This window comes from Haemaphysalis longicornis, unplaced genomic scaffold, assembly GCF_048455015.1.
Source record: "Haemaphysalis longicornis isolate Haplotype H1 unplaced genomic scaffold, Haemaphysalis longicornis Haplotype H1 scaffold_10, whole genome shotgun sequence".
Taxonomy (NCBI): domain Eukaryota; kingdom Metazoa; phylum Arthropoda; class Arachnida; order Ixodida; family Ixodidae; genus Haemaphysalis; species Haemaphysalis longicornis.
The window spans coordinates 1682945-1700595 of record NW_027526204.1 but is presented as its reverse complement, the minus strand read 5'-3'; the positions used below and the strand labels follow the sequence as shown (position 1 = coordinate 1700595).

The following is a 17651-nucleotide window of genomic DNA, read 5'->3' as shown; positions in this document are numbered from 1 at the left end:
CATGAGTTGTTTTTATTTTGTGCTGTGAGCATTATTCTACGTACCCTCGTGTTACGTTAATAATGGTGTCAGTATGTATCTAACGAGGCAACCTTTCGAATGAACCAAACCTGCGTTTCTGCATGGCCCCTTTAAGCTTCCCGCTGATCCATGTCGCTGCCCGTGCAAGCATCGCACTTAGCCGCCGAATGCGCCGACATGAAGGGCGATACCACAGAGAACACACCCTGCACTGGACCACGTACACACCTCATTCGCGCATTTACCATGTACTACGCCGTCACCGCAATCACAAGCCTAATGTGGCAGTACGTCGAGCTCTACGCCCCGATGCACACAATCATATTCACCTCACTGTATTCGCCGCCATATCACAGCACGGCATTTGTTCGTGTGGTGATCTCTGGCACATTGTTGCATGTTATTGCTGATGGCAACGCGACTTGTAGGAGAGGAAGTGCAGAACGAACGATGGCAAATTTCGTCCTGGATTCTTCAGGAGATGGATCGGTGTCGTCGTGGTCGCCGTTTCTCGTCGTCCGACGAAGGCTTGGCACGCCGGCTTCACCCGTGAGCTGGCTCAGGACAGCACGCAACGTGAAGCTGAGCGTTAGCAGACCAACGCTGCACTTGGGTTAAGTAACCGGCCACAACAACGTAACACGCGGGTAGCATCCAAGTTGAGAGAGGAAGAAACTGGGGCGTCCATAATAACTCAAAGAAAAAGAAACTTGGCACACGGCGCTGCATTCGGGCTCGAGGCGTGCGGACAATTTTAAAAGTTATCCGCGCGAGGCGTGCGGACAGTTTCGAAAGTTATCCGCGCGAGGCGTGCGGACAGTTTTAAAAATTATCCGCGCGGGGCGTGCGGACAGTTTTAAAAATATTCCGCGCGAGGCGTGCGGATAGGGACAGCCATGCGACCTAGCGGGAGAGGATCGGTGGGTGGCGCCACCACGCGGAATTCCGATGTAGTGAGAGAGGGCAAAAAGGGCACGCGTTGGGGTGACGCCGCAGTCATTGTATATAGTCCCAAGCATCCATCCTCTGTTCTGTAGAAAGCTCGAAGCGGGCCAAGGAACCGGAATAGTGCTACATCGTTCTGCACTCCCAAGTGTTCACAGTGCATCGGTGTTGTGCAGCATTTTTATTGTTGACGAACAGCCGCGCGGGAAATCGGCGTTGCGGCTCTGGAAAGTGTGCTGCAGCGTTGTGTCTGCGCGTCGAAAGGCGTGAGCATCTTGGAGCTACTGTTGGTGCATATCTGTGGGACCTACAGCTGACGAGGTCTGCCTGCCTCTGCCGGTCGTGTTTAGGTTGTGTCACAATAGAACGGAAAGTTGAGCTAGTTGGATCTGATTCATGGTTGAAGCGCGGACAGACGAAACACAAGAAGAGGACTCAAGAAAGGCGCTCGTGTTGCCCTCTTGTGCTTCGTCTGTCCGCGCTTCAATCATGAATAGGTTGTGCCGGGCAGCTTGCGTGCGCTACTTCAAGCAGTTCACCCACATATGCATTTTTTTTTATGTACGGTTCAGTCAACCAGTGGCCGCGGTTGTTTTTAGGTGGTCGGGAAAAAAAAGCAGGGAAGCTTGCACTCACGCGCGAGACTGGAATGGCGAAGCTGTTGTAGGCGAGGAGCATTGCCCGCGCTGAACAAATCAGTGCGCTGCTGCCGGTCGCCGTCTTTCAAACGTCGACGGTTCCTCTCCAGTGCTGCCTTATCTCGCTCTCGTTGAGCGTACTTGGGATCTTCAGCTCGTCGTCGTCTCCTCGCAGCATTGCGTGCGTCCACACGTGCAGGGTCGGACCTTAGTAGACGTCGTTCTCGCTCTTTAGCGCGCCGAACCTCTCGAAGCGCGGCCTCTTCCTCGGCCGTGCGAACTAACCGCAGCCGGCCCATGTAAAGAACTGCGCAGACGTCTCTTTTGCCTAGCAGGTGTTGCGAAAGCTGGGCGACAGCTGCGTGATAGCGTTTCTCTCAGGTAGTTTTCTGCGAGCCCGAACTTGCAGCCAGTAACAGCAGCTTCGCTCTTAAAAAGAAAAAAAAGAAACACTAAACAAAACGCGAGCGTTCATGAGGACATCAAAAGCGTCAGGGAGGCTACAGCTGTTTACTACACAAGAACGCTTGAGGATCTGCACCCACAAGCGTTATGTGGTCCCTCCGTGGTTGGGCAAGATATAGTTCGCTCGAATGAAGCCATTTCATACATTTGATTACTTACCAGTATTTAAGGACGGAAGCTAGCTATTTTATTGTAAGGAGTTCATGTATGAAATTATTGGCTAAAGCAAAACAAACAAACAAAAAAGAAACATAATAACTTGAAGGAGCAGAAAAAAATAACCCTACCAGGAAAGGTTTAATCTTGCGGAGGAGTGTAATGACAATAATAACAATGTTTAACGTATGAACTATATCATTTCTGGGTCTGGCAAATGCTAGCATGGCTTGCTGCTCATCATTTATCTGTTGCCTTTTTCATGGGATGAGGCTTTCGTTGAGCTTCTGACAATGCGATTATTTGTGCTCCTAATGGGCCCACCCATTTCCAAGAAATGTTATCTTCTGTTGTCAGATTAATTGCCGTGAGTGGAAGGTGCAGTTTGTAGCGCTGGGCTTGCGTTGATGCTATCCTTCATTGTCTGGATCTGGCTGAAAGATCGCAGTGTAATTACAATGTAGTCCCTGTTGCTCTTGGCGTGGCAGGTTGTGGAAGAACACAAAGTTTTGCTGCGTTGAAGGACATGCTTGCTTTTCTGAGGCTGTTGCATCGGTGCATGGCATGTTCATCAATTCATTGTATGGTTTAATGCGCTGACACAACGTAGGCGATGAGGCGCGCCGAAGTAGAGGGCTCCGGATTAATTTTGGTCCCCTGGGGATGTTTAACGTGCGCCGAAATCTGCTACCCACTGGCGTTTTTGCTTTTCGCCTCCATCTGAAAACTGGCTGCCGTGGCCGGGAATCGAACCCACGACCTCGTGCTCAGCAGCGAAACGCCATAGCCACTGTGCCACCGCGGCGGGTGCATGGCGCTTTCAACTGCAGCACGAGCTATTCGTTACTGTTGGCTAAGTTCCACTCACAGTGAGCCAGTTTTTTTTTAGGTGCTCAGTGCTCAGGCACGTTTTTTTACTGAGCTAGCTCATTCCGCACTGCCTGAGATGCTGCTTCGACAAAAGCAGTGCACTTACCGGGCTGGCATGGCTGAGTGGCTAGGCATTGGTGTTGCAGCCGATTTTTTGATGGAGATGAGAAGGGAAAACGGCCCTTACAATTTCGGTGCACATAAAAGATCCCCAGGCGGTCAAAATTAATCCGGAGCCCTCCACTGCGGCGCACCTCATCACATGTGTAGCGTCATAATTAAGCAATCAATCAAGGCATTGGTGTGGAAATCGATTGTGTCAGATGTGAGGGTAGGACTGGCGTTGTGAGGCCGGACTTGGAGTTTAATGGTTTACTACATAAAAGGTGCACCCAAGGACAGAGGTTTCCAGGACGCGCCTTGGAATTTCTCTGCTGCCTGGTGGCTCAGCTCCTGCTGCACATTTCTGAGCCGCGAGACAGCGGAGGAAAGAACGTTGAAAGTCAAAGTCGTGTCCTAAAGGTCTTTTACCTTGGGCGTGCTATGTGGTTCACACTTAGAAGACGGGATCGCGTGGCTGCAGCTGCTACCAGAGCATTCTAAAGGCGCATGCACAGACACGCACTGGAGAATATCACCCATTGCGCGCGTCGCGTCATAGGGGTGGCCGCATGTCATCTACTGCTTGTGTGCTGCCAGCGCTAAAAGGCTGTTGACATCGCCAGGGCTGTGAGCGACGAGAAACAGCAGCACTGAAATGATTTAGTGTTTTTTGTGCCACCGATGATTGACGCAGCGAAGCAAGAACAGATCGCTATTCATTCCTGCGATGTGCATCATTACATTGTGCATCATTACCAAGCTATCACCACGATCTGGAAAACACGTCGCAGCAGCATAGTCGTGGCCATAATTTCAAGCAACCTGGTTTAAAGTTGCGGCTACCGACTGCAGTTCAGTTTCTTGAGTGTGACGTTAATAGCAAAAACATTGCTGACGTACTCGTCGCTCGCTCAGTAGCACTAAGTTTTGGTGTGATAACGTAATTTCGAGCAGTGCTAAAAAAAATGGCAGGAAAAAAAAATGAGCTTTATGCCTCTTCCCACTGTAGATGCTAGCATGTGCAGTGCAAAATTAAAGCAGACGAAAGAAAACAAGCGCAATGTATGTTTTGGGTCGCAGCCAGTAGAAAGGTTGACTGCTTTTTTAGCACCAGGACCCCGCTAGTAGCAGGATGGCAAGTCGGGCGAGTTGTTGCTGATTCATCTCGAAAACAGGCGCGGAAAGACGTAGACGTAGTGCGTCGTCCTGTGTATTTCTCTTCTTAGTCTACGTCTTTCCGCGCCTGTTTTCGCTAGTAGCAGATGACACATGGCCGCCCTGAAGATGGGATGCGTGATGCGTGATTCTCCTGGCAGCTTCCAGAATGCACATGCATGTTGCTTTCGTGCGGTGGCATTGGGATGCTGTGGCAGTGGCTCCAGCCACGCGCTCCCGTGTTCCCTCTAAGTGTGAACCCCATAGTACTGTGGTGATACATTGAAATACGACTTTCAGTGCATGCCACGCATCCTGGCGACAAGCCGCGTATGCTCAGTAAGAACAGGCTACCAGATCTCGTGACGTGCAAAGTCTTTCCATGATCGGCGGGCGCTCGGCACGAAATAAAAAATGGAGGAATGTAGCTGCGTGTGTTGTTTTCACTCAGCCCAGCGGCGAAGGTAGATAACAATAGCATGAGCGCAGCGGGAAAGCCAACCAAAGTGCTCTCGCGCAGAACAATGATCATTCCATACCAAGGGGGGGCACAAACTCTCGGAACTGTGCACGCGCGGGTCGTCGCCAGGATGCGCAACATGTGCTGAAAGCTTCGTTGTTTGTACTTCAGTGTATCACCACCAGCCAACGTCATGGCAAACTCGCAAACCGGGGGTGCTTGTAAGTTGCAACTGCTCACACTTTAGTGCACAAGGCGATGAACAATGCATGACTGTGCAAGGACTTGGTGGGCAAGTTGGTGCATCTTTAAGCTAAATTAAACAACCTTCTTTTTTGTGGTCGTCTCAATTCGCACAGTTCTTAATTTACTTTAAAAAAGCATGAGTTGTTCATGAATGTTGCTTAGGAAAAGAACTGGTCTATTGAACCATGAACCATGTATTTGACTCCAACAGACAATTTTTCCGTTTTGTTTTTGATCAGTGATCAATTTTCGCTGCTGGCTGTCTTTTTCCCTTCCAGAAGACGCTACAACACTGACAGCGAGTGTGCCATGTGTGCAGACATCATGGATGCAGCCTGCAGCCAGCAGACACAGGCAACCGTTGCCACTGGTACCATAGGTGTTGTCCCAATTCTGTTTCACAGCTTGAATGTGTACATTAATGTGTGAATTTTCTGTGCAGGCATCCAGTGTGCTCTGGGGTTACTCGTCAGTGCAAGCTCCCAGACATGTCAGGGATTTTCAGGTTAGAATTTTTCTCCTACAAGCATGCAAGTACACAGCCCGCAGTAGCACTCCGTCTTAAGATAGTTACAAGCCCGGTGCTTTTGATGTGAAGCAGAATGCTTATTTAGTAAGAGTGTTTATTACCACTCTTATTATTACACTCTTATTATTACAAAAATACCAAACCCCCTTCGTATGCGAAAAGAATGCACAGAATTTAGAACACACAATCTACTCCCACATCGCAATGCATTTGGACCTAAATTCCTTCTTTTTTCATCACCAGCACAGGTTTCAGTGAGGACTCTCGTGCGGGCCGCAGCTGCATGAATTTACTACCGATCTCCATTTTAACCTGGACTCCTCCTTTCAAACTGATGTAATATACCTTGACTTTTCAAAAGTATTCGATCGTGCCCCTTATCGGCGTCTGATCAGTAAATTTTCCTCTTTGAGCATTGACCCAAACTCTTTTGTTACTGCAGAAAATTGACCAACTTTTAGGGGTCTAATACCCCGGCTACACTAGGGTCCGAATTTCATTTGAACCAAATGTCATTTGACTCAATGGGGTGCTTCGAATGCCATTCAGAATCCACCCTGCTACACTACCATTTCGATGGCATTTGAAAGCTTTCACAATTGCTCGTCGTGCTGTAGTGGTGCTGTTTTTGCCGTTAAGGCAGAAGGTTGGGCTAGTTGATTATCTGACTGCATTTTACTAGCGAAAAACAGACGCGGACGAAGAAGAAGTACACAGGACACTCGCTAAGACACTCGATGTTTCCTAGCGAGTCTCCTCTGTACTTCTTCGTCCGCGTCGGTTTTTCGCATAGTAAAATGCAGGCTGTTGTCGCCCCATTCTGTTTTCGTACAATAATACAACAAATTTAGGAGCAGTCTAAGGCAGTAAAATAATATCAAATTAGAAGAGACACCAGTTTTGACACTAATGTGGTGGCTGTTTGCGTAATTTTATTTATTTATTTTTTGCAACTGACCCACTGGTTTTGAGAGTATGAAAAATAAATATGTTGATTTCATATTTTAAGTAAATGAACAGTGTAGGACTGCTGCCGCCTTTGGGCATAGCGGAGGACGGGAGATTGAGGGATAAGATGCGTGGGCTGAGAGGCCGCGCGCATTGTTGCCCCCCGCTTCTCTTAATGGTCGCCGCCGTAATTGGTTTTTCTTGGGGGGAGCGTGGCGCCCCTTTTTGGACGCCTCGGAATGACGGGCCCTTGAGTGCTTCGGAGGTCACCGTGTCACTCTCAGTGTCTAGGCCAGGACAACGTCCTTTGTAAGCGCCACCCCTGCTTCCCTTTGTGGCCGCCGGCCTACTTCTGAAGAGCCCTGCTCCCGTCTTCAGACGCGTCGAAAGGGCGCGCCCAATTATGGCAATAAAACGCCATTTTGGGGTTGCGTGCCTCGGAGCCACCGTGTTACGCTTAGAGTGCGTAAGCCGGGGCGGCGGCTTTTGAAAATGTCGCGGCGCCTAATGGCCACCCTGACCGTGGCAAAGCTGCCCCATGAACGTGTACGCGTCTTCTTGCGTCCGCTCCGTCTGGGGAGAGGAGGGAAGTACGAGAAGTTTGGGAAGGTGGCGTTTGGCCCCACGATTGGTGGGATTCGAGATGTCGCTCTGACCAATCAGGTGTGCTGTCCGGCTCACAATGGACACGAGGGATTATACTATCGGGCAGAATGGCCAGCGGGAGACTTGGCTGTAATCTTTGAGGTCATCAAGGACCAGCGAGCCTCCGTGCTTAGTGCATGTCAGAACCTTGCCGTCTAGGGCGTAATCCAGAGTCGACCAGTTAAGGTCTGATACCTAGGGTGCAACTCGAAGGGTCGATTGCTAAGACAGCCATGCTTAAGCAACTCTGTAACCAACTGTCTGTAACCAACTTCTATAAATAAAATCCTGCCGTCGCCGTTCCCTTGTCTCATCTCTGGCCACCACCACCGCCAAGCACCCGCAGTGGAAGCCTCCTTTGCTGCCGTCAACGAACCACAAACCCTGAGAAAGGGATTTCTACTGGTGCTGCCACGACAGAACTCGGCACTTCGGACCGTCAACGCGGAACCCGCCCTGCAACGGCCCAGATGGGAAGACAGCAGACTTGGCATGCATCCAGTCTGAAGAGCGAGGGTCGAAACCCGCCAGCCAACAAGCCATCATCGAAGGCGACCACCCCAGCACCAAGCACCGGGCTCTGGGCGACGGGTGAGTGGGATTTCTTGCGTGCATTTAAGGTTGGCATGGCGTGCAGGTAGGAAGATGCGTGGTTGTGACACGAAGTAAGGGGGCTGGCATGGACAAGGACAGTAATACAGACGACCCGCCAGGGCCTCTGGAAACAATCATAAATGGTCCGGAACAGCAGGCGCCCCTAGGCATGGCAGGGAGTGAGCAGCAGACACTACTGCCAACAGTAGCAAGCAAAATCAGAAGCCGTGACGCTGAAGTGTATGAAACTTGGGATGAAATAATTAGAGCTCGAGTCTGAAAAAATCACTCTTCGGAGAGTCGAGCTCCAGAGTTCCACCAGGAGGCCACCGAGCACGGGTTCGGAAGGCAGCGATCGCCGGCAGGCGAGCTTGGACCCCATTGCGCAGTGTTCCAAGGTGTTGAAAGGCTACCAGTTGCTGTGCGATGAGGACGCGCCGCTGTGGTTCGATGAGGTGGAAACATTGTTCGCAACATTCGAGGTGCCAGAAAACAGCTGCGTCATGCGCGTTTTGACCGAACGTGTCCGATGCCTACTGCACAACCTCAGCTAGCAGGAGTGTGGGGACTATGATGCAGTTAAGCAAGCTATCTTGAGCGAGCTGCGACTGACACCGGCAGAGTACCTGGATCGGTTCGAGAGTGCCGCTAGAAGAAAAGACGAGACTTGGGCGCAGTTTACTTCTCGGGTGAGAATGTCTTTTGCGTACTACCTACAGGCGAGGGGGGCAGACTCCAAGGAGACGCTAACTGAACTAATGGTAGCGGACCGGAATAAGGCTAGTCTCAGCGCTGAGGGCCTCGAGTACGTGCGGCTTAGAGAAGGGGAGAGTTGGCTGAAACCAACCGAGGTGGCGAAGCTGCTTCAAACATTCGAACAGGCAAAAGGAAAGGGGCGCGCTTCGAAACCGGCAACCCCTCACGCAGACCCTTGTCCACTGAAATGGGCGAACGCAGACAGAGGAGTCCCGCGGTGTTACCTGTGCTGCGGGCAAAGTCTCGTCGCGAAAAATTGCCCCACACCTGCCTCTGAAAAAGGAGGGCCACTCCGCCCCCCAAACATGCAGGCACAGAGAGTTGAGACAACAGCTGTAGCTGCGAGCGGGGGGACGACACGCGCAGAGACCATGCTAACAGCTGAAGTGGCAATGTCGGGGCCGAACCGTAAGGAAGGCAGGTCGGAGCTGCAGGTCGTCCAGCTCGTCTGTGGAGAGCAGTGCTTGGAGGCGGTGCTGGACATGGGCCGCGAAATCACCGCAATTCGTGGAGGTTTGTGGGCCCCTTTGTCGAGCGAGCCCTCCGGCACAGTCAGGCTGACGTCAGCTTTCGGGAAGGCTAGCCGCATTGCCCCTGGGCATGAGTGTTCCAGGGGCGGTGAGGGAGCCTGAAAAGGTTGAGATGTTATGCGCTCTTACGGACGAACTAGCCGAAGGAGGAAATTGCTTACTTAGTAGGGAGGACTGGGAGCTTCTCAGGGAACATAACTACAAGCGCGCACCACTCGCGATGGCAGATCCCAGGGCGATAAGTAGAGCCGACGCGGTCGACAAAGAGCAGGACGGAAGCAGCGAGCTTGCATGCGACGCTAACGCCCAGCAAAGGAGCATCCATCACGTGGAGAAAATCCCCGATGCGTTAGATGCGGCCCATCCAGCCAGCCAGAGAAACGCTGTCCAGACTTCCCAGACCAATGGCGAGAGCTTAACGATGGCATGGGAAGATGCCAAGGTTGGCAAGTCGGGCATGTTTGTGGTAGACGGAATCCTCTTTCACTGGGACTCTATAGCTGGAACCCGGGTGAGGCAACTGGTACTCCCCAGAGAGAGGCGAGGAGAGGTACTCCAGCTAGCCCACGAGTCGATCTGGGGGGGACACCTGGGGGTAAAAAAGACCAAAACAAGGATAAACTACAGCTTCTACTGGCCCGGCATGGAGAGGGACGTGTCGGAGCATTGTAAATCCAGCCACGGGGGTCAGGTGCGGTCAGTTAGGTGTCAGAGCGACAGGGTGCCGATTATGCCACTGACAAGGCCCGAACGCCCCTTTCAGGTGGTAAATGTGGACGTGATAGGCCCGATTGACACGCCATCCGCGAGGGGACACCGCTACGCACTATGCCTGGTGGATCTGTGTACCCGTTGGCCAGAAGTGGTATGCCTACGCTCCTTAACCGCGAAAGCAACATGCGATGCCTTGCTCGACATTTTCAGTCGTAGGGTCATTCCGGAGACCATCTGTTCCGACCAGGAAACCAACTTTAAGTCCCAGCTCGCACAGATGATGTTGCAGAAATTGGGGTGCACCCCCAGGTTTTCTACCCCAGACCACCCAGAGACCAGACCACCCAGACCACCGGGCTGGTAGAGAGATGGAACCGGGTCCTAAGAATATGCTGTTTGACGGGATTCAAAAGGACCCCAAGAACTAAGACAAGCTGATACTGTTCGTGTTGTAGGCCTACCGCGAGGTACCTCGCGAAACCACTGGGGTAGCGCCTTTTGGATTGCTCTACGGGAGAAACCCGACGGGCCCACTCGCTATTCTCCAGCAAACGTGGACAGGTGTCACGCGTCACGTCGGTAAAAGAATGGACTCCAGACCCAAAGGGATCAAGTTAAGATAAGACTTTAAGGAAGAAGAATGTAAGAGAAATATACAATAAAAGTGCTAGAAATACAGTACATGCAAAAAAGAACCCAAATGGCTTTCAGTTCGTGAACTAGAATAGTGTCCTCTCGCATATCTATTGGTCCCTATAGTTTCCTAAACGCCATTTCCCTACCGCACATTCTGTCGTTGCGTTGCACTGGATCGTTGGGGTAGCAGGGCATCAGTCGTCGCTAAGGTGGCTCCCTGAGCGCAGCGCCGTGAAGATGGTGACGGGGCCAGTGGGGCGAAGCCACTGGTGCGTGCGTGCCCGTGCAAGCCGGTGCTGAAGCCAGCGGAGCGGAGCCGCCGTTGCCCAGGAGCACCCGCGTCAAATGCTTGAGGAGGCCAACGGGGCAGTGCCGCTGGTGCCTTGCGGGTTCCCAGACCTCGGGTCCCGCCTCCTTCGGTCGCCTCGAACCACGATCTCTTCGTCCACCCGCTCGTCGTCTTCCTTCTCGTTTTTTCCCTCCTTTTTTCCACCAGCTTCCAGAAATTTCTCGCTTCTTATCCCTTCTTCGTCGTCGTCCCCGCCGTCTTCGCACCTTGACTCCTGACATTTGCCCCCGTCTTCAAGAGTTTTTCCTGAAAAACTGCTTCCACGTTTGAGGTCTATGACCCGCCCTCATATCACAAATCCCCGTCAGTCAGTTTCTCACAGCACAGTTCAGTTCAGTCCTAAGGGCCACCGCTATGACACAAAGGTATAATCACTGAAAAGTTCACGAAAGTGTTACTTTCCGTGCGCGTTAGTGTAAATTCACAAAAACATTTTCTCTCACGCATTATGCCAGCAATGCCTAACATACAGACTACTGATTGGTTAATCACGGCACTCCACTCATAAAATCTGCTGTTGTATTATATTGTCGTCTATCTAGTGGACTGTTCACTTGCTAATTTAACATATATTTCTCATTTTGGACATTCAGCAAAATACACTACTACATCACTAATCTACCAATTCACAGTATTCTGCTCAGCTAGGGATTCCTTCTATTCTTACATCCTTGGCAAACTCCATCTCTACGATCTAGACCGCCCTGTCTCGAAAAGCCATTGTATCTGCGTCCATAAGCTCGTCCGGCATAATGTCTTTCGACAAGGTACTGTTTTGGGTTGAAACACCCTGTTCCTCGAAACTCTTTCTGTCCTCGCAGTTCTTCAACCCTGCATCTCCACTTCCCCAGCAAGCTTGGTAACGTCCTTGAGTTACGCCACGAACTTTGAACCGACCGTTTGCTGCGCTCTGTAGAACCATTACTCGCGATCCCCTTCCTTGTTCTACTTGGTTATAAGATTTTCGTGGTCCACTAAAGGTTTCATCCTTGCTCCGGTAACGATGACCTCCTTGTGCGACTTCATCTTGACAAAAGTTTCTGCCTCGTTGAGAGGGGTTGCCGTATGCCCTGCAGCTCTTACTGTTTTCTGCTCTACAACCTCGTCGTCTGGTACTTTGGAAATGTCGCCGGGGATCGTTCCAATAAACTTGTTGACACCAATTTCTCCAAGATGGATCCTCCTTTTGTTGTCGGGTGATTGTCTCGGGTGGCCTGTCCAACGCTGGTGCACTTGAATCAGCGAGTTCATGTAGCGATTCTTTTTTCTCAATTGCGGCCATTGCGCGCGCTGTCATAGACATTACCGGGGTTGAAATGATTGCTTTTGTTGTTTCTTTATCCTTTTTCCGTTCTAAAATCTGGGCGTCTTCGTTCTCCATTCATATCCGCTAACTTGGTCGTCCATTTTGTGTCAGGGTCATTCACTTCCCTAATGCCTCTCACGTTACCTAGAATCACGTCAAACGGTGGTTCATCTACACATTTCGCTATTAACTCTCCCGTGTAGTAAGGGGTCGAAATTTGAATGATTGCTTCCGGCCAGCACCTTACCGTTCCATCTACAAGAACCACTTGTGCCTCCTTCCCAGTAAACTCGTTTTCTGTGACGAGGCTCCTCCTCACCAATACCGTGTTCGTTCCGGTGTCCCGGAGAACTGAGATTCGCTCTCCCCGCAGCTCGCCATCTACAACAGGCATTTGCCATCCTTGTGTCGCCCGATCCTCTCCTTCTCCAAGTGTTGTCTCTTTTTCTTTGGTGCTTGTGATTGTCTTTGGCGGAGCTGGGCCGAACCTGTTCACATTTATTGCACAAGCTGACTTCTCCTGGTTTTGAAAACGGCATTGTTCTGTTGTATGCCCTCTTCTCTTACACAGCTGGCAAGTTGAAGGTACTTGCCTCGAGTTAGCAACAGTTCGGCAATCAACGGCACGATGCCCTACGCGATCGCAAAGAAAACAACGCGATGGAGCCCTCGGAGCGAACCTTTGTGTCATACATTCCGGTGATTCTATGCTCGCCGCCATGCCCTCTTCCTTCACTTTGCCCAAGTTCTTAAGCCTCTGGGCTTCGCAGTACTGATCTGCGGCAGTAGTCATCTCTTCAAGGGTCTTTAGGCTGCGCTCCTTCAAAAATATTGCCAACTTGGAATTGCAACACGCAAGAAACTGTTCTGTCACCATTCGCTCACGAAGTTTTTCATACGTCTTTTCTGTGTTGGACATCTCTAACCACCGGTCAAAATAACTCAGGAGACGCGAAGCAAACTGCTTTCCTGTCTCCGCATCCTCTGGCTTTGCGCTGCGAAATTTCTCGCGGAAACCATCGGCTGTCAGTCTAAATCTTTGCAGCAGTGCGGTCTTTACAGTGTCGTAGTCCATAGACCCTGATGCCGGCATTCTTCCGAAGACACTAAGTGCTTCGCCGACCAGACAGAGACTCAATGCTGTCGCCCACTGACTCTTCTCCCAACCTTGCCCTAGTGCTACTCGTTCGAAGCGATGGAGATAAGCATCGAGGTCATCTCTTTTGTCATCGAAAGGAGCCATGAGTTTTCTTGGGCAAATTTCCGGACTCTTGGACATCTGTGGTACTGGAGATACTGGGGATTGTTCACCACTTTGGTTTGATGCACTGGCATTTGCTAAACGTAGCTTTAACTCGACCAACTCTTTCTCTTGGGCTAGCTTTTCTTTTTCTACATCCGCCATGCGCTTCGCTCTCTCTTCCTCTTCTCGATTCGCGTCCCTCACTGCTGCTCTTTCCTCTTGGCGTCTCTGATTTTCCCTCTCGTACAGGTCCAACATCTCTTCCTTAGTCAACCCCAAGCTACTCGCCAATGTCATTAACTTTTCGAGATCCATCTCTTCCACCGCGGTAAACAGGTGACAATGGGGAAAGGGATCCTGGCAGGCTCGCCAATGTTTTTGTCACGCGTCACGTCGGTAAAAGAATGGACTCCAGACCCAAAGGGATCAAGTTAAGATAAGACTTTAAGGAAGAAGAATGTAAGAGAAATATACAATAAAAGTGCTAGAAATACAGTACATGCAAAAAAGAACCCAAATGGCTTTCAGTTCGTGAACTAGAATAGTGTCCTCTCGCATATCTATTGGTCCCTATAGTTTCCTAAACGCCATTTCCCTACCGCACATTCTGTCGTTGCGTTGCACTGGATCGTTGGGGTAGCGGGGCATCAGTCGTCGCTAAGGTGGCTCCCTGAGCGCAGCGCCGTGAAGATGGTGACGGGGCCAGTGGGGTGAAGCCACTGGTGCGTGCGTGCCCGTGCAAGCCGGTGCTGAAGCCAGCGGAGCGGAGCCGCCGTTGCCCAGGAGCACCCGCGTCAAATGCTTGAGGAGGCCAACGGGGCAGTGCCGCTGGTGCCTTGCGGGTTCCCAGACCTCGGGTCCCGCCTCCTTCGGTCGCCTCGAACCACGATCTCTTCGTCCACCCGCTCGTCGTCTTCCTTCTCGTTTTTTCCCTCCTTTTTTCCACCAGCTTCCAGAAATTTCTCGCTTCTTATCCCTTCTTCGTCGTCGTCCCCGCCGTCTTCGCACCTTGACTCCTGACAACAGGAGAGGTGGTGATACCGGTAACACTGAGAGAAAAGGCGGCGAAGTAGCTTGCGCAGCTAAAAGAACAGCTGGAGGTGGCAGCGGGTGTCGCCGGGCTCACGAGTGCCACGCGGCAGGACAGTTATGCCGACGGGTATAATCGCACTGCACAAAACAAAAACTTCAGCCTAGGCAATCAGGTGCTTCTCTTCGACACCGACCATGTGACAAAGATGTTACCTAGGTGGATGGGCCCATTCACAGTCTTGGGTCGTGAGAGGCAACATTCCTACCGTATTCAGACAGAGGAGGGCAAAACCGCCGTTGCGCACGCGAACAGGCTAAGGCCGTACTACGCCCAGGTGAGCCACGTAGGAGTCGTGTTTGATGAGGATAGAGAGTTTGGAGAAGTGGAGTACACACCGCGGGCTGTCCCTGCGTGTGGAAGCAAGATATTGACTAGGGAAAAGTTATCCCACCTGGACGCAAAGAAGCCCGACGAAGTTACCTTGGTGTTCGAGAAACACAGCGGTGTTTTTGCCGGGAAGCCGGGAATGGCTAAGACAGGTCAACATTGAATCGAACTGGAGGAAGGAAAGAAACTGCAAAGGTCGTTTCGTATAGGGTCCCCGAGCTGTTAAGGGAGGAGGTTAAGGAACTTCTTGGACTAGGGCTGATATACGCAGTGGAAAGTCAATGCGCACATCCGGTCGTGTGTTTCGTGAAAAAGGACGGCATGTTACACGTGTGCGTCGACTACCAGACGTTAAACGCCATTACCTGCGTAGACGCCTTTCCTATGACGAACCCCCAGGAATTGATCTACAAGGTCGGGCGAGCACGGTATATTACGGTGGTCAACCTCAAGCACGGGTTCTGGCAGGTTCCCATAGACCCGGAAAGCCAACATTTCACAGCCGTTGTGATGCACGAGGGGCAGTATGCTTGGCACGTGATGCCATTCGGGCTTAAAAACGCCGCGGCGACGTTCCAGAGAATGGTAAACAGGCTCCTCTCCAAGCATCAGGCATACGCCACAGCGTACTTAGACGACATCGCAGTCTTTTCTGAGACATGGGAAGAGCACCTCGCCCACCTTGATACCATTTTGCAGTTGTTGGACGAGGCCGGGCTTAGAGCGAGTCCGGAAAAGTGTGAAGTCACCCAAACCCGCACTTGCTGCCTCGGGGTCTGGATCCCACTTGCTGGTTGGGTCTGGATCCCACGGGCTGGACCTCGATAAGGTAGCTGCAATTGGAGGTTTAACCCCACCGCACACTAAAAAGCAGCTAAGGAGTTTATTCGGACTATGCGGTTACTACCGGGAGTACGTTCGTTGCCGGTCCGCTAACCGTTCTAACAAAACGAGGGGTGCCTAACTCGATACCATGGCCAGAGGAGGCCCAGCGCACATTTGACGAGCACTCTGCCGGGTGGTCGCACTCAGCACTCCGAACCCCAGTCAGCCGTACTGGCTTTTTACTGACGTGTCCGCGACAGTGGCAGGTGCTTGCCTTGCACAGATGTCGGAGCACGGGGTAGAGAAGCCAGTAGCTGTCGCCAGTCATCGGTTTGACCAGACCCAGGCACGGTGGTCTATGATTAGAAACAGCACAAGAGACAGGACGAGGAAACTGACAAAGACGGGCGCTGACAGTTTTCTCGTCCTGTCTCTTGCGCTGTTTCTAGTCATGAATCCTTACCGACTCGCCCAGCTTCGCACGGTGGTCTACTATCGAGCGGGAGGCGTTCGCCATCATATGGGCGCTCAAAGAAGTTTGATCACTGGCTGTTTGGCGCGGAGGTGAATGTTGTTTCGGACCATAACCCATTGTGTTACCTGGCAACTAGTACTTCGCACGGGGCAAAGCTGGCAAGGTGGGTGCTGGCTTTACAGTGCTACAATGTTTCTGTGAGACACCGTAAGGAAACCAGCAACAGCAACGCCGATGCCCTGTCTAGGCTCCCCAATGCTGCTTGGGAGCATTAGCACAGCCATGCCGGCCTTGATGAGCGGGAATATTCCCGCTCACCCGCACACAGTGGGGTGTCCGGGGACCCGTCAAGGCTCGGACACTAGTGCCATGACTGGAGTGCTACAAGCGCAGTGCAGTAGTCAACCCAGGATGCTTTCACGCGGGTGGCAATGTGTGTGGGTGTACGTGCTTGCCCTCTTTTTATAGGTGCACCGACAACGTACTTTTAAGTGCCAAAGTTAGCCTGCAGGCATGTTTTCTGATGAATTGCGTCCATCGCCTGCTTACGCCTAATAGACATGGCGAGAATATGTGTGTTGGTTTTGCGGGCAGGCGCTTGCCTAGGTGTTTTGCTTTCTCTCTACGAAAGTGTTACTGTGCAATGTTATTGTCACTCGGGGACATGCTGCCGGTTTTTTTTTCTGTTGCGTTTGGTCTTTTGTGTATGCAGTTCGAGTTATAATGTCCTAAGCGCGCTAGTTGTGTTTGCGGCATGTGCGGCTGCGCAATACCTTATGCTTCGACCGTGTTCGTTTCCTATAGACTTCCTGTTCTTGCCCTGGGTGTAGGCGCAGCAAAGATATCGGAGAACGGAGGCTCGCGGTTCGTAGCAGGTATAGTTAGCGTCACCATCCCTTGTGGTTTTTTTTCGCATTACTGGCGTCTGTTCTCCCCCTGTTATGCTCTTTGGGAGGGATGTGTAGGACTGCTGCCGCCTTTGGGCATAGCAGAGGATGGAAGATTCAGAGGTAAGATGCGCGGGCTGAGAGGCCGCGCGCATTGCCGCCCCCCACTTTCTTAATGGCCGCCGCAGTAATTGGTTTTTCTTGGGGGGAGCGAGGCTCCCCTTTTTGGACGCCTCGGACACCACCCCTGCTTCCCTTTGTGACCGCCGGCCTAGTTCGTTTTCTCTTGAAAACGAACTAGGTTCATTGATCTCTTCTAGTTCATTGATCTCTTGAAAGTGTTCCGAGAAAGTGGCTTTCGGGTTGAAGTTTACTGTTGAGCTTCCACAACAGCAAGAGCTGCAGTTCCTTGACCTCCGTTTAAGATTTGAAGTAGGCCATGTCTGTTGGGTATACGTGCCTTGCTCTGAGAAACCCCTCCTAAGTTAGGACTCAGGTCATTCAAAATTAGTGAAGAATGGAGTGTGTTTTTCTGTGTTGCGCTCAGCCTTAACCCACTCCTGCCACCATACAGTGAAGGAGAGCTTCGAAGGTCAGTTAAAGAGGCTAGAGGCGGCAGCTTACCCTAGGGCAGCGCTCTGGAGTTGCGGTAACAAGTTGATCAGACATGTCAAGTCTCGCGGGGACCCTGATAAGGAAAGGAAAAAACCGGATGGAAGTAAATTGGCCGTGATTC

The 17651-nt window shown here is 51.5% G+C and overlaps 1 protein-coding gene across 5 annotated transcripts in view; it reads left to right on the top strand.

Annotated features, from left to right (window-relative positions):
• The first annotated feature begins 989 nt into the window (after positions 1–989).
• LOC144158114 (uncharacterized) overlaps positions 990–17651 on the top strand; it is a 47038-nt gene continuing 30376 nt past the window's right edge. Inside the window, exons 1-3 of one of the 5 annotated variants that reach the window (XM_077688770.1) lie at positions 990–1287; positions 5337–5428; positions 5501–5563. In XM_077688770.1, the coding sequence (XP_077544896.1) occupies positions 5368–5428; positions 5501–5563 (124 nt within the window). In that variant the 5' untranslated portion in view covers positions 990–1287; positions 5337–5367. Of the gene's footprint in view, positions 1288–1442; positions 1805–5336; positions 5438–5500; positions 5564–17651 lie in introns of those variants that run through there. The other 4 variants (XM_077688771.1, XM_077688768.1, XM_077688767.1 and 1 more) reach the window with 4 other exon arrangements.